General features: G+C 52.9%; 1 protein-coding gene across 1 annotated transcript; it reads left to right on the top strand.

Annotated features, from left to right (window-relative positions):
- Positions 1-1,295: 1,295 nt before the first annotated feature.
- Pin1 (peptidylprolyl cis/trans isomerase, NIMA-interacting 1) lies at positions 1,296-12,472 on the top strand. Its single transcript, XM_052188976.1, has 4 exons — positions 1,296-1,409; positions 4,398-4,622; positions 11,043-11,153; positions 11,949-12,472. Exons 1-4 carry the CDS (start codon positions 1,352-1,354, stop codon positions 12,056-12,058), a joined length of 504 nt encoding a protein of 167 aa, XP_052044936.1. The 5' UTR covers positions 1,296-1,351; the 3' UTR covers positions 12,059-12,472.
- The last annotated feature ends 1,634 nt before the right edge of the window (positions 12,473-14,106 follow it).

The raw sequence follows: 14,106 nt of genomic DNA, 5'->3' as shown, positions 1-14,106 counted from the left end.
CAAGGTTGAAGGAAAAATCAGATTGCCACAAATTGTCCTCTTGACTACAAAGTTTTCATGACAGTATCCCTTATAAATGTAATCGTTTTTTAAAGGTTTTGTTTTTTTGTTTTTGTTTTTAATTCTTGAGACAGGGTTTCTCTGTAACTCCAGGGGTCCTGGAACTCATTTTGTACACCAGGCTGGCATTGAGCTTGGAGGTCTGATTGCCTCTGCCTCGCAAGTGCTAGGATTAAAGGCATTTGCCACCACCACTAGGCATAAAGTAACATTTTAAAATTCTTACGTGTGTGAATGTTTTGCCTACATGTATGTATGGATGCATACCATGTGCAGGCCTGATGAACTGAAAAGGTCTTGTGGAAGAGCTAATGCTCTTACCCACTGAGCCACCTCTCTAGCCCTCCACAGATCTTTTGTTCGTTCGTTCGTTCGTTCGTTGAGACAAGGTTTTCTGTGTAGCCCTGGCTGTCCTGGAATTCACTTTCTAGAGCAGGTTGGCTTTGAACCCAGAGAACTGCCTGTGTTTGCCTCCTGAGTACTGGAATTGAAGGTATACACTAGCACACTCTTTTCCTCAGACTACCAATTGACTAAAACCGATCCTTGGAGCCGCCCACCCTTTCCTGCTCCCTTTCTTCATCCTAGTGGTAATGCCCTCACCCATCAGTCACCTGCCTAGAAGCCAGGAGGAGCCCCTGGAGAAGGAATAATTCGAAGTAGGTTCTGAAAAAGAGACATGGAAAGTGGGTGAATAGACCAGTGAAATGGTTCGCCTTGCAAAAACCGAAAAGGACTGGTTTCGCTTTGGACATCTGGAAGAAACAGATGGGAAGAGGAGAATTCAAAAGCCAAATTTAGGCTCAGGATAGCCTCTCGGCACCAAGGCAACTGCATTGCTATGGCAACGGCAAAGTACAGCAAAGGTACCGAGTCCCTTAGCCCCAGCCGGCCACTTCCGCGTGGATGCGGGCGGACCTCCAAGAAAGGCTCAAGAAGGCCTGATTGGCTGCCGCAGGAGCCAGTCAAATAAGTTCTATTTTGTAGGCTAAACCCACCAAGAAGGGCGGGGAGCCCTTTTGACGCTTAAAGGGAGCCACTTTCCCTGTTGGAGCATCCAATAGACGTACTTCCAGACAAGCCAATCAGCAGTGCTGTTGGGAACGTGGGCAGAAGGGGAGGGGCGTGTGTAGGGGCGGTCCAGGAGAGCGGGGAGCGTCCAATAAAAAGCTCGCGTGCTCGGGCTGCCGTCCAATTGGCGTCTCCATTGGACAAGCCAATCAGCAGCGGCGCTGGCCGGGCGCGGGGTCAGAGCCGCGGAGGCGGAGCACGCGCTGCGGCAGGAGGGAAGATGGCGGACGAGGAGAAGCTGCCGCCCGGCTGGGAGAAGCGTATGAGTCGCAGCTCAGGTACCTGCTAGGGGTCGCCCAGGGGCCGGGGCGGGGCCTCGCGAGCTCGCGGAAGTTGGGCTCGAGCTCGCCGAGACAGGCTGGTCGCATCACCGTCCTGCTTCGGGCATGGAGATCTGGTCTCCCCCGCGGCATAACGGGCCGGAAAGCCAGAAACTGAGGTTGGAGGTGGGGCAGGTACAGGCGCGCCCCGGTCCTTGCCCACCACTGGGCTCCGGTGCTCTGAGGTGACGAGGCTGCACCTAGGGGCTCCCTTGAGAGGAACAGATCCGGACTCGGTGCAGAGGGCGTGGGCCGCCCTGCTCTGGGTTCTCGGGCAGCATCCGAGACACGTGCCCGCTCATCCCCCTCCCCTTCGGGACCCTGCGACAGTAATGGCTCCTAACCAGGCCAGGTCGACTCTGGGTCAAGCATGGTGCCAAGCTCTTTGGAAGACTTCAGGTTCTTTCCCAAGTCCACGCTGGTGTGGTCTCGCACTCTTCCTCCCTCTCTCTCTCTCTCTACCCCTCCTTTCTTCTCTCCTCCCTCTTCCCCTATCCCCACCTCCACCTCCGTTTCTCCCTCCCTTCCTCCATTTTTCCTTGATTTATTCTCTCCTCCTCCCCTCCCCCTCCCCCTCCGCCTCCTCCTCTCTGTTGATATCATCTTTCAAGAGAGGAATTGTTCTGGGAATGCCCTGGATTGCAGTGATGTATGTATGTATGTATTTTGATCCCAAGAATCCCCTTCTCAGTGTCGGGGGCAACACCGAAAGTAGCCTACAACCATCTCTGGTCGAGCCAAAGTCCCTACAGCCTACAGAGCTCACTCAAAATTCTTAGTTATGAAGCATCAGGGTTCTGGACACTGCATATGTTGGCACTCTCTGAATTAACCCAGCTAGGTTTAATGTGATTCACTTTCCTGGTTTTTATCAAGGTGTAGATGTAGAGAGGTGTTAGACAGAGCCTCATAAAGACAGGTTTCTCGTGAGAGCTCCCCCAAGTGCTGAGATTACAGGTATGCACCACTTGGCCCAATGTATCTGTCGAGGCGGTCTGTATTGATTATAGTAGTAATACTCTACTTAGTGTAAGACAATAACGTGCAAGAGGTTTTTCCTTCCACTATGAGTAGATCGCCAACTCACATCTTCATGCTTGGCTGCAAGCACTTACCCATTGAGCCATTTTCTTTTTTTCCTTTTTAAGATTGTGTGTGTGAGAGAGAGAGAGAGAGAGAGATGAGCTTAGGCTAGTCTTGAACCCTGGGATGACCTTGAACCTCTGGTATTCTACTGGGATTACATCCCAGATTTATGTAGCCCAAGCTGACTTCCAATTCCTGATCCTTGTGCTCCAGCCTCTCAGCACTGGGACTAAAGTTGTGGCCTTTATGCCTGGCTCTGATGTCCTTGTTATCTGTCTCCAGTTCTGCAGATGAGAAGCTGAGGTTCAGGGAGATGGCCTGTTATGAAGGTTTTAGTTGGATTTTTTCCTAGAAGCTTAGCTCCTGTCCAAGCCCCTCCATTCCTAGCATGGGGTTGTGACCTCTGCCATAAACTTGTTTCTAGCTGGGTGTGGTGGTACACAGCTGTATTTCCAGCACTTACACAGAAGCAGGAAATCTAGTCCATGGTTGTCCTGAGCTACATAAACTTTTTTTTTTTTTTTACATGTACAGGAATTAGGCCTGCATGCATATTCCATATACATGCATTACCCATGGAGAAGCCTGAAGAGGGTGTTAGGCACCCTTGGACTAGATTTACAGACAACTGTGAGCCTCTAGGTGGATACTGGAATTTGAACCCCAGTCTGATAGAAGAGCAGCTGGTGAAACTCCCCCCATAGTAAAACTCCTTTTTTCATGCGCGCACGCACACACACACACACACCTCTACACCTGCCCTCTCCCTAGCTATAGACCAATCCCAATTCCTGCCATTTGTTCTCAGTACAACTATGAAAGCCCTTTCATGGGTAACACTCAGCCCTTCTTCGATGCTAGATCAGCTATGTGACCCAGATAGACTCTCAGCCCTTGGAGTATCCAGAACCCACGGACAGGGTCCTTCTCCAAGCTTCTGCCATGGCCCCTTCCTCTTCTTTTCTCTTTTACTTTTTTGAGGCATTCTTGCAAATTTAACCTTTACTGACTTCAAACTGCAGACATCCATCCTCCTGCCTCAGCCTCCCTAGTTGTAGGCATGCAGATATGCTCCACTAAGCCAGACTTTTCCCTCGAGTTTTGATTTGCCATCTCGTTTATGTCCTCACTGTCAACTCAGGTGATTTCAGGGCCTGAGTTGCTGCTTCCTTGCTCTCAGACTTAGGCCACCACTGCAGGGTTAAGAATAGAGCTTTGGGGTGTCTGTCTCTGTTTATGCACAAGACACAATTGCTGCTGCCTCAAGCAGAGGTCGGGGAGGGGGCCTAGGGTTTGTTTGGAATGGAGCGGTGGGTAAAAACAGTTACACTCTTTATCTTTAGGTGATATGTGATCCTGGGACATGAACCTAGAACCTCACAAATGCCAAACAAGCAGTAAACCAGTGAACTAGATCTTCAGCCCACACCATTTGTTTGTTATGTATGCTTGGAATTGGGTCCCATGTAGCCAAGGCTATTCTCAAACTATAGCTGAGGATGCTTTTGAAATCTGATTCTATTTATTTTGTAAAGTGGCACTATGCCATGGTGTATATGTGGAGGTTGGAGGACATCTTGAGGCTGATAGGTTCTCTCCTTCCACTAGGCAAGTTCCTGGAGATCAAACTCAGGTAGTTGGGCTTGGCAAGTCCCTTTACCTGCCGAGCCATCTGGAAGGCCTGGAGGCTGTTTTATCTGAGTTACTGGTTTAGTGTCTGTCTGATACCACTAAAGCATTAGTGTAGTTCTGACAGGTCCTGATGGGGACAGCATCCTCCCAAGCCAGTCCTTACCCTGGCTCTTGGGATGGAGTCCTCCTTGGCCTGGCCCCAGCTGAAGCAGGTGCTGCTCTCCCCAGGCCGGGTGTACTACTTCAATCACATCACCAATGCCAGCCAGTGGGAGCGGCCCAGCGGCGGTGGCAGCGGCAGTGTAGGAGGCGGCAGCAAGAATGGCCAGGGGGAGCCTGCCAGGGTGCGCTGCTCACACCTGCTGGTGAAACACAGCCAGTCTCGGAGGCCCTCGTCCTGGCGGCAGGAAAAGATCACCAGGAGCAAGGAGGAGGCCCTGGAGCTGATCAACGGTAAGCAGGGAGGGGGCAGGGGCTTGGTGGAGGTCCTCTCTCACCTGGGCCAGGGGGGCTATCTCAGTGTCTTTTCCTGTTCCTGTGACAAAATACTCTGACGAGGGCCAGCAAGAGGGTTCAGCAGGCAAAGGCACTTGCTAAAGCTGAGGGCCTAAGTTCCCTTCCAGGATACATGTGGAGAGAGCCCACTCCTGTCGTCCCCAAGCCGACCCCGGCATGTGTACTTTCCTGCCCCAATAAATAAGTAAAGTTTTTAAATGAGGTTGTTTGTTTGTTTGTTTGTTTGTTTTAACTGCTAAGCAGTTTAATAGAGAAAGGTTTGTTTGGGCTCATGTTACAGTTCCAGGTCACAATTTACCACAGCAAGAAAGTCACAGTGAAGGAGCCGGTCACATCACAACATTGTCAGGGACTAAGAACAATGTGCCTTCTAAGACTAAGAACAGCTTGCCTTCTCTAGCTTTTAGAAGAGAATCCCCCGGCAGCCCGTCGTCCGGGTTATTCTAGACTCTGTCAAGTTGGCAATAAGCATTACTCATCACGGGGGGGGGGGGGGGGGGGTGGAAGTCCCACCAGACCCTCCCCCAGTCTGGTCAGCAGTCATTGGAGAAGTACTGTACTGTACTAGGGTTGTAGCTCAGTTGTTAGCATGTTCACCTAACTTACAGAGAGCCTTGGCTTTAGGCTCTAGTACCCTGTGAACCTGGCATGGTCATGCAAATCTGCATGGAGAGAGAGACAGGATCAGAGGTTCTTGCCAGCTGGGGTTGGGAAGACTGCTCAGTGGGCAAAGGTACTTGCCACTAAACTTGAGGGCCTGAAATTAGTGCCTGGGACCTACCTAGTGGAAGAAAGAGCCTGCGCCCCCAAGCTGTGTTCTGATCCCAGTGCAGAAACACATGGTACATATGCACAAATACGTGCTTTTTTTTTTAAGTCCTAGGTCCTACATACTGAGTTCCAGGCCACTTGACGAGCTTATCTTGAAAAGAAGTGCCTATATTGGGATGACCTCTGCCCATGCGGGCCTGCACTCTTTCCTTTCTGCTTGCCAGTTGGGGTGGCCAGGTCTAGAAAGTCAACACCCTGGTTAGGTAGTAGCAATATTTGCTGAGCACCGTGATCTGGGAGATTCAGAGCCTCACTCAAGACTCAGTTTTCTCTTGTGTAAAGTGAGCATTAATACATATTTACCCCAAAGGCCATTGTAGTAATGCAGTGATAGGAGACCGTCTTGGTCAGTGGAAGCCTTCCTGAATGATGATGTCATCAGGAAGAGGCCTGGGCATCTGTCAGTAGGTCTGGAGATAGACCATGGACTGGTAAGCACAGAGCTGGCCCTGTAGAGTGATGGGTCCATTCCCCCCCTCCCCCTCCCCATACAGGGTTTCTCTGTATAGCCCTGGCTGTCCTGGAACTCACTCTGTAGACCAGGCTGGCCTCAGAAATCTGCCTGCCTCTGCCTCCCAGAGTGCTGGGATTACAGGCCTGCGCCACCACCACCCAGCGATGGGTCCATTTTTAACGACCTATTTTTGATAAATAAGTGAGTGTTTTGCCTGCATGTATGTCTGTGCAGCATGTGTGTGTCAGGTGTAAGAGGCATCAATCAGGTTCCTTAAAATTGGTGTTAGGTTTGTCAGCTACTGTGTGGGTGCTGCAGACTAAACCCAGGTTTTTCATAAGTGTAGCCTGTGCTCTTTAACTTCTAATGTACCTTTCAGCCATATGTATTTGGAAATACACACGTCCAAGTGTGGAAGTCAGAGGGCAGTTCCTAGGGGTGGGCTGTCACCCCTGTGAGCCCTGGGGTTGGAACTCAGGTTCAGTCACCTGCTAAGCCATCTTGCTGGCCCTCTGTGTGATGTGTTTAAGATTATTTTATGTGTGTAAGTGCCTGCATGTACACACTACATGAATGCCTGCTGCCCATACAGGCCAGAAGAGGACATCAGATCTCCAGGAACTAGAGTTACAGGCCGTTGTGAGCTGCCATATGTATACTGTAAATGAAACCTGGGTCCTCAGGAAGAGCCAACCAGTGCTCTTCTGCACTGACCCAGCTCTCCAGCTTGTTTGGTTTTTATTGAGGACACAGCTTATTGCAAAGGGACCGGGTGACAGTGATCGGAGCAGTATCTGCCCCCGCTGCTGGCCTTGGCCTAGAGGCACCATCACGTCCCTCCTGCCTTGAGGAAACTGCCTACTTTGGAAGCAGCACCTCTGCATGGCTGCTGCAGCTTCGTTTCTAGCCCTGGCTCTTCCACACCTGCTGGATGGCAGCCAGAAGAAGCCTGACGCCCAGCTGATGTCATTGCCGTGACCTTGTGTGAGACAGCCAAGCTGTGGACAGACCCTGGCTCCCTGTCCCCTGTTCTTTGTCCCTACTCACTGAGGTCCTGAGAGTCCAGGGAGTCCCAGAACCACAGTGTGAGCAGCGCCCTTCCCAGCCCTCAGACCGGCCACCTCCTCTGCTGCGTGATGTCCATCCAGCCTGGTGGCCTGTGACTGTGTCTGGGCCCCTCCAACCAGATCCTTCCTCTGTAGATCACCTGTGTCTGAGAGGGATTATGTAAACATTTTTAGGTTGAGGAACCCCCTTTTGATTCATTCTGTGCCTTAGTCTGAGGCAACACAAAGCTACAAACTTTGTAGTTTAGTTTCTTTCTCACAGTTCTGGAAAAATCTATGCCTCGTGTTTACCCCTAGAGTCACTCTCAAACAACAGCCCACCAGCAAGCCTGCACCTCCTTCACTCTCCCCTGTAGGTTCCCCGTGAGATTGCTTCTCTGGACTTGCAGATAGCTGCTTCTGTTGTGTCTTGGTGACTTTGGTTTGGTTTGGTTTGGTTTGGTTTTTTTGAGACAGGGTTTCTCTGTGTAGCCATGACTGTCCTGGAACTCTCTTTGTAGACCAGGCTGGCCTCAGAGATCCATCTGCTTCTGCCTCCCAGTGCTGGGGTTAAAAGGTACCTTGTCTGTCTTCTCCCTTAAAGACAGCCCAGGCAGGCTTACAATTCCCCGTGTAGCCAGGGGTCACCTTGCACTTCTGATCTGCTCATCTCTGACTCCCAAATGCTGGGACTACAGGTTTGCACTGCTGTCTTTGATTCAGAGATTGAGCCTGGGACCTGGTGCAGGAAGGAGAGCACTCTACCAACTGAGCTGAAGCCTCTTAGCCTGGCTGTGCCCCGTAGGAATAGGTACTCATCATATCACCTCAGGCCTCCTGGGACAGTCAGAGTGCATGCTGGGACACCAGCATGCAGCCATAGCAGAAGAGTGAGCATTTATAGCTGCCCAGGGTTTGTTCTCATCAGCCTTGACTGTGGCAGCCACCCAGTCACCCCTCAGAACGACCTCTAAAGTGAGAGCTCCTGTCCGCCCGTTACATTTCTTTCCTTTACACTTGTCTTTTTGTGTGTGTACAGGTATGCCAGAGCAGGCATGTGGAGGGTAGAGGACACGCTGCAGGAAGAGTTGGCTCTGTTCCTGAGGACAGAGTTCAGATAGTTAGGGATGGCACAAGCACCGTTACCCCCGAACCAGCTCCCCAGGTCATAGGCCAGTCATTTCATGAGGCTCCTAAAGCAGGGTCACACCCCTCCCTTCTCGAGGCCGTTGGATATTGGGTACTCTGTAAGGCTAGGGAGCCACAGAGCAGGGTCAGATCCCAGCAACTGCAGTCTGAAGCTGGGCCTGCCACTCTCCTAAACCTCAGGGGCCGCCGAAGGAAGCATTTAACTGGGGCTGGCTTACCACCTCAGAGGTCGGTCCACTATCACCATGGTAGGAAGCATGGCGGCACAGATGGCTCTGGAGAAGTAGCTGAGAGCTTTACATCCTGATCTAGACACAGACAGGCAGAGTCACTGGCCATCCCTAGTGACACCCTTCCTACAAGGCCGTACCCACTAATCCTTTTCACACAGTTCCATTCCGTGTTGACTAAGCATTCAAATATGTGAGTCTATGGGGCCATTTGTATTCAAGCCACCACAACCCCAAAACAAATAGAGTTCCAGTCTGGGAACTCTGGAGAGGCTGCTCCAAGAGGCAGACCAGAGTCCTGGTGCGGGAGCTGTTGGACAGGCGCTCTCAGAGGAGCCATTTCTTCCCCACCTCCCATCGAGGCTGCAGTTTGTCCTGGAGAAAGCCCAGGGAGTCTGACTCAGCCTGAATACAGACGTCCAGGGAGCGGAAAGCAAGAAATGGCAGTGTCTGTCTGAAGAATAGTGATAGGTCTCCATCTCCTTCCTCATAGATCCGCCAGGAACCCCTGTCCTGGTGGCCCAGGTCTAGAGCAGTGGTCGTTGTCCTGAGTGCTGCGATTACAGGGATGTGCCGTCCAGCTCAGAGCTTTCTCTATCAACTGGCTGTAGCTTGAGAGTGTGTGCTTAAGAGCCCTCTGGCTGTCCTATGTGCATCTCCCTCTGGCCATGGCTACATCTAGGTGACACTGCCTCGGGGCTGGAGCTGGCCAAGATTCCTGGGTGGGTCCTTTGATTCCCCCAGAAGAACACAACCAGACAGCCAGGGCGATGAGAATCAGGAGTTTAGGTCAAGGTTATTGATAGGATTCATTCTGTACAAGGGGACTCTTGATACCAGGGGTGGTTTTTCCAGGCAAGTCACCAGGATGTACAGGTCAAACCACATGGCCCTGTGTATCTGACAGGCTCTAGGCAGTGGTTGTGGTGACAGCCTCTTCTGACCAAGGCAAAAAGAGGGGCGTTGGGGAGCCCTTGATAGACAGGTGTACCCAGGCAGGTTGTAGATCAAACAGCAAGGTGACTGTCATGTACTGCATTCATATAGGGGTGACTCCTTGGCTGTCTGTCGGTCATATTGCCTGCCCCAGGTGTCAGGCATTGGTACCCTAGAGAAGACTGAGGCCCAGAGCCCTCGGGAAGTGGCTGGGTTCCTGGCCCTCCAGGCACTGGTTGTAGCAGCAGTACGTTCCTTGTACAGGCACCAGTAGGGACCCTCAGTGACGTGCACACTGAGTGGCTCACGGCTGGTCAGAAGCCTCTCCAGCTCAGGTGGGAAGTGTGTGCACATCCAACAGCAGCTGTGTCAGGCCACCCTCGGATTCCAGAGGCCCCTGTGGAGCCTCATGTAGATGCTTGGCTGTGACCAACAAACAGTCCAGGAGCTGAAGCAGAAAGGTTGAGGATTCAAGGACAGCCTGAGCTGCATAGGAGGCTGTCTCGGAAATCGAAGGACTGGCCTTGCAGGCTCGCTGCTCAGGTCAGGGTGGCTGCCCCGGGAGCCTCTGCATGCCATGGCTACAAGTTAGACAGAAGTTGGGGACAGGATGTGCCGTCTTGTGTCTGTGTCTAGGGCTTTCGTGCCCACCTCGGGTGCTTCCTAGACCCGGTGCCTGGCAGTCTCCCAGCCTAGCACATGTCTGAATGCGTAACACGGGCTCACATGCATCCACATGCATGGCACTGTGCTCCCAAGATGGGAGTCACGCACACATGCTGCTGTGTCCACTCTCCTGGGCCTAGGTCCTTTAAACTTTTTTACTGTTTGTCTGACTTGTTTTGCTTTGTTTTGTTTTGGTGGGGATTTGGTAAGAGTGTATGAAGGTCAGAAGTTGATTCTTCTACTGTTGTAGGTCCCGGGGATAGACCCCAGATAGTCAGGCTGTGTGACAAGTGATTTTTGTTGTTGTTTTGAGGCTTTGCTTCGGTCACTAGTCCCCTTCTTCCCAGCAGCCCTGGCTTCCTGACCCCGCAGGAGAGTCACAGCCCAGTAGAGCCGCTTTAATGTCTCCTGGGCTCTGCTAATACAGTGTGGGGCCACTGTATGGGCGGGTGCTCACACACTGCCCTTACAGCCTCACCTCAAGGGCCCTTCAATATGTCCCTGTGAGTACTCTGCTGTGCCTCCGGGGTTGCACAGGTGGGGACTCCTGCTGCCCACAGCTGAAGATATCACCAGATGCAGTGCAGGGCTTGGCTGCATGCTAGCTACCTGCACGTCTCCAGAGCCTTGACATTGCCCCAGGAATGGGGGTGGGCAGTCACCTGCTGTGAGGTCCCAGCTCTGTGTCCGGGCCTGAGAAGAGGTCACTGCGTGTGTGGGTGCTTACGTTCTTGTGCACCTGTGGGTGTCTAGCCCTGCTCTTCAGGTCATATTATAGCCGTAGGTGCATAGGGATGGGCAATGGGTTTGCACCCTGGGGACATGCATGTGGGAGGTCTGTGTTCATGGGTGCACAGGATAAGGATATGACTGCTCGGGCATGAAGGTATGGGAGGTGTTGGGGTTGGGGTCAGCATAACCATGTATGGAGCAAGGTGCACAGGTTGTGCAGGTCTGTCCCAGCTCCCAGGAGTGTGCGGTTCTTCCTGCATCCTGTGTGGCCTCTATGTATCTGATGTGGGGCTCTCCTCTTGTGTCCCTACAGGCTATATCCAGAAGATTAAGTCAGGAGAAGAAGACTTTGAATCTCTGGCCTCACAGTTCAGTGATTGCAGCTCTGCCAAAGCTAGGGGAGACCTGGGTGCCTTCAGCAGAGGTGGGCAAGAGCAGACACCGCCACACACCCAGCACCTTCCCTACAGTGTTCGGGGTGAAGGGCCGGAGAAGGAAGGAAGCTCTCCTGCACGGGCCTTCTGGCCCACCAGGTGGCAGCATAGCCCTCGGGCTTCCTGGCCTGTGTTTTTCGTACTGCAAAGGGATATAAAACCTCTTTAGTCTCTTTCCTCCCAGGATCACTGTCCCCCTCACAGGCCCATCAAGGTGACTGCTTTGTCATCGGCATCTTCCAGTAGAGCTATAGGGAGGGATCCCCGAGAACTCCAGCACCTGTGTCCCGGAATCAGCCTTCCCCCTTTGGCAGGTGGGGAAAATGGGCACGGGAAGTCCCCCGGGGCTCAGACCTGCCTGCCAAGGGCAGAGGAAGCCTCTTCCTCCCACCTCCCTTCTCTTCTTTCTCCTTCCTCTTCTCTCCTGCATCCCTTTGGCGTGGGCTGGAAGTGTGAGTTGTGGGCACCTGCCTAGGAGATGGGGGGCGCAAGCCTCTGCTGTCGGCCCTGGCTGCCTCCCTGCAGGATAGATAATGGTCAGCAGGACCCCGGAGAGTTCTTCATGCAGTGCGTCTAAATGGACAGCATAGCTCTGCCCGCTGTCTCTCGTGCTGTCCTTGAGCTCCAGAGCCTCCGTAATGGGCCTGTGGCCCTCAGCTGGCCACAGCTCAGCGCTGCACGGTGACAGGGCTATAAACCCAGTGGTGAATATGCTTGAGGCTAAGTGCAGGCAGGAATGCCGTCTGTGCATCCCACGCCTGACCGCCACTGTCTGCTGTTCACAGGTCAGATGCAGAAACCCTTTGAGGATGCATCGTTTGCTCTACGGACAGGCGAGATGAGTGGGCCAGTGTTCACGGATTCAGGCATCCATATCATCCTGCGCACGGAATGAGGCAGGCAGCTGGCCAGCCTGCTGGGGCGGCCACACAGCCAGCCCATGGATGCCCTTCCTGCTACTGTCACACAGTATTTATTGTTCCTGAAATGACTGGGGGGTGGGCTCTGAGACGGGGACTCTGAGCACTCTGCTCCCTGTTTGCCCCCATTTGGGGCTTCCTAGCCAGGCTCCTTCTGGAGGAATTGACTTCAGAAGGGCATGGGGGTGGGGAGGCCCCCAGGCTCAGGGGATCAGAGGTGACCTGATCCCACAGGTCTCAGAGGCAGGGGAGGGCCTTTTTTCCTGTTAGTTTTATGCTCCGTTCCTCTGTTCAGTTGCGAAAGCAGACACTCCATACCTGCGACGTAGCAACGCAGCCTCGGGTGCATGCAGCGCCCTCTGCACCATCCATTAAATCTGGAGCCACTGCTCGGTGGTCCTGTATCATTGCCTTCCTGCAGAGGTGTGGGGCCCTTGTCTCAGGGGTGGAGCGTTAACCCACTGTGCCCTAAGCCCAGGAGTCCAGACTGTTCCCCAGCTCTAAGAAACCTTTGTTCCACAGCCTGGTGGGGGCGGGGGGTGCTGACAAGAATTCTTTCCACTAACTAAACATCCAGGGCAGCCTTGTGCCCCACCAGTCCAGACCCAATTGATAAACACCTGGAGACTGTTGAGGTATGCGCAGACCACCCCATCCCCCCACCCCGCTTCTAGCTGTTAGGTCTGGAAAGATCCTGAGGGAACCTGGCTCAGCATCTGCCTTGGCACACCCCCAATGCCCACCCCTCCCCCCAGCACACAGACAGACTGCTTATTGGTGAGAACAAATCATATCCAGCATCTGCCACCCACTTCTGACTGGTTATTCCTGGGTTCAGCCACCAGACCTAGCACTCACCAGGTGCTGTTTCCATGGCAACAGAGGCCCCCTCAACTGGAGGAGAGGGGGGCTTTATCAGCTCCCAGAAGAACAGAGATCCTGGTAGAGGGGGCTGGGAAATGGATATTGCTTTGAGTGGCAGTTGGGGAGAGAAGGAGGGCTCTCCCACATTGGCTAGGGGCCTGTGTCTCCTACAACTGCGCCTGAGCACATGGACTGAGGACTCGGGGAGTCTACCAAGCTTTCTGCATATACCTGCAAGAGATTGGTGGGGATGCAGCCAGGGGAGGGGGGTTGGCTCTAACCAGCAAGGCTTGGGGATCGGAGTAATATTAAGCCTGGACCCCAAGAGAGCCCGCCCTCCCCACAGGCCTGGGTCTCATGAACAGTCACCTGAGCCTGCTTCCATCTGGCTGCTTTCTAGAGCAATCTCTCTTTGCCAGCGCCTGCTGGAGCATTTGTCATTAGGAAGGTTTAATGAGTTTTTTCCCAGCTCAGACAGGCACAGGCTGAGCTGAGTTAGCTATACCTCCAGCAAAATGTTCTCCAGTGCAGCCGTGGGGACTCAAGGCAGACAGTCATAGCTTTGCTGTCTCAAAGCAGTTGAGAAGCCATGGCAGCCTTCCAGGTATCACAGGGCCCCGGGGGAGGAAGAGGACCCCTATCTTGGCTTGCAGCACCAAGAGCTCTGGAAGGTTCTCGCCAGGGCCACTGCCCTGTGTATGGCCATGTGACTTGGTATCTGTTCTGTATGACCCCAACCCTCTGTCTAGGATCTGTCCTTTGGACCCCTGCCAACCCCTTTCCTGTCTATACAGTTGTGAAAACCTAAGTCTGAACACTGCTGTTAGATAAATGAGCCCCAGGAGCCCACTCAATGTCCCCAGCATATATTATTAACTACCTGTGGTTTCCCTCACCTGCTCCAAGTTCCCACCCAGACCTGCTACTGGGAACTGGCTATAAATCCTGGGCCTTTAGGCTGGCAACAGTGTAACAAACCCCCACACCCAAGGGATGGAAACTTGTCTTTGTGCAGACTCCACTGCTCATTCTTAATGGGCTCTTCTTAGACCAGACACGGGATTCTGGGTTATTGCTGCAGTAGGGAACAGCAGCTTCCTGATTATAGCCAGACACTCATCTATGATTTAGGGCAAGTTGGTTAATTCAGCACCACATA

The sequence above is a fragment of the Apodemus sylvaticus genome, chromosome 7 (assembly GCF_947179515.1).
Source record: "Apodemus sylvaticus chromosome 7, mApoSyl1.1, whole genome shotgun sequence".
NCBI lineage: Eukaryota > Metazoa > Chordata > Mammalia > Rodentia > Muridae > Apodemus > Apodemus sylvaticus.
Note: the sequence above shows the minus strand (reverse complement) of the source record. Positions and strands in the feature narration are given on the sequence as shown.

Excerpts from the sequence above, each read along its gene's own strand:
- Pin1 (XM_052188976.1), top strand. The coding sequence starts at position 1,352 with ATGGCGGACGAGGAGAAGCTGCCGCCCGGCTGGGAGAAGCGTATGAGT. Across the intron at positions 4,623-11,042 it reads GGCCCTGGAGCTGATCAACG|GCTATATCCAGAAGATTAAG; the intron begins GTAAGCAGGGAG and ends GTGTCCCTACAG. Across the intron at positions 11,154-11,948 it reads CCTGGGTGCCTTCAGCAGAG|GTCAGATGCAGAAACCCTTT; the intron begins GTGGGCAAGAGC and ends TGCTGTTCACAG.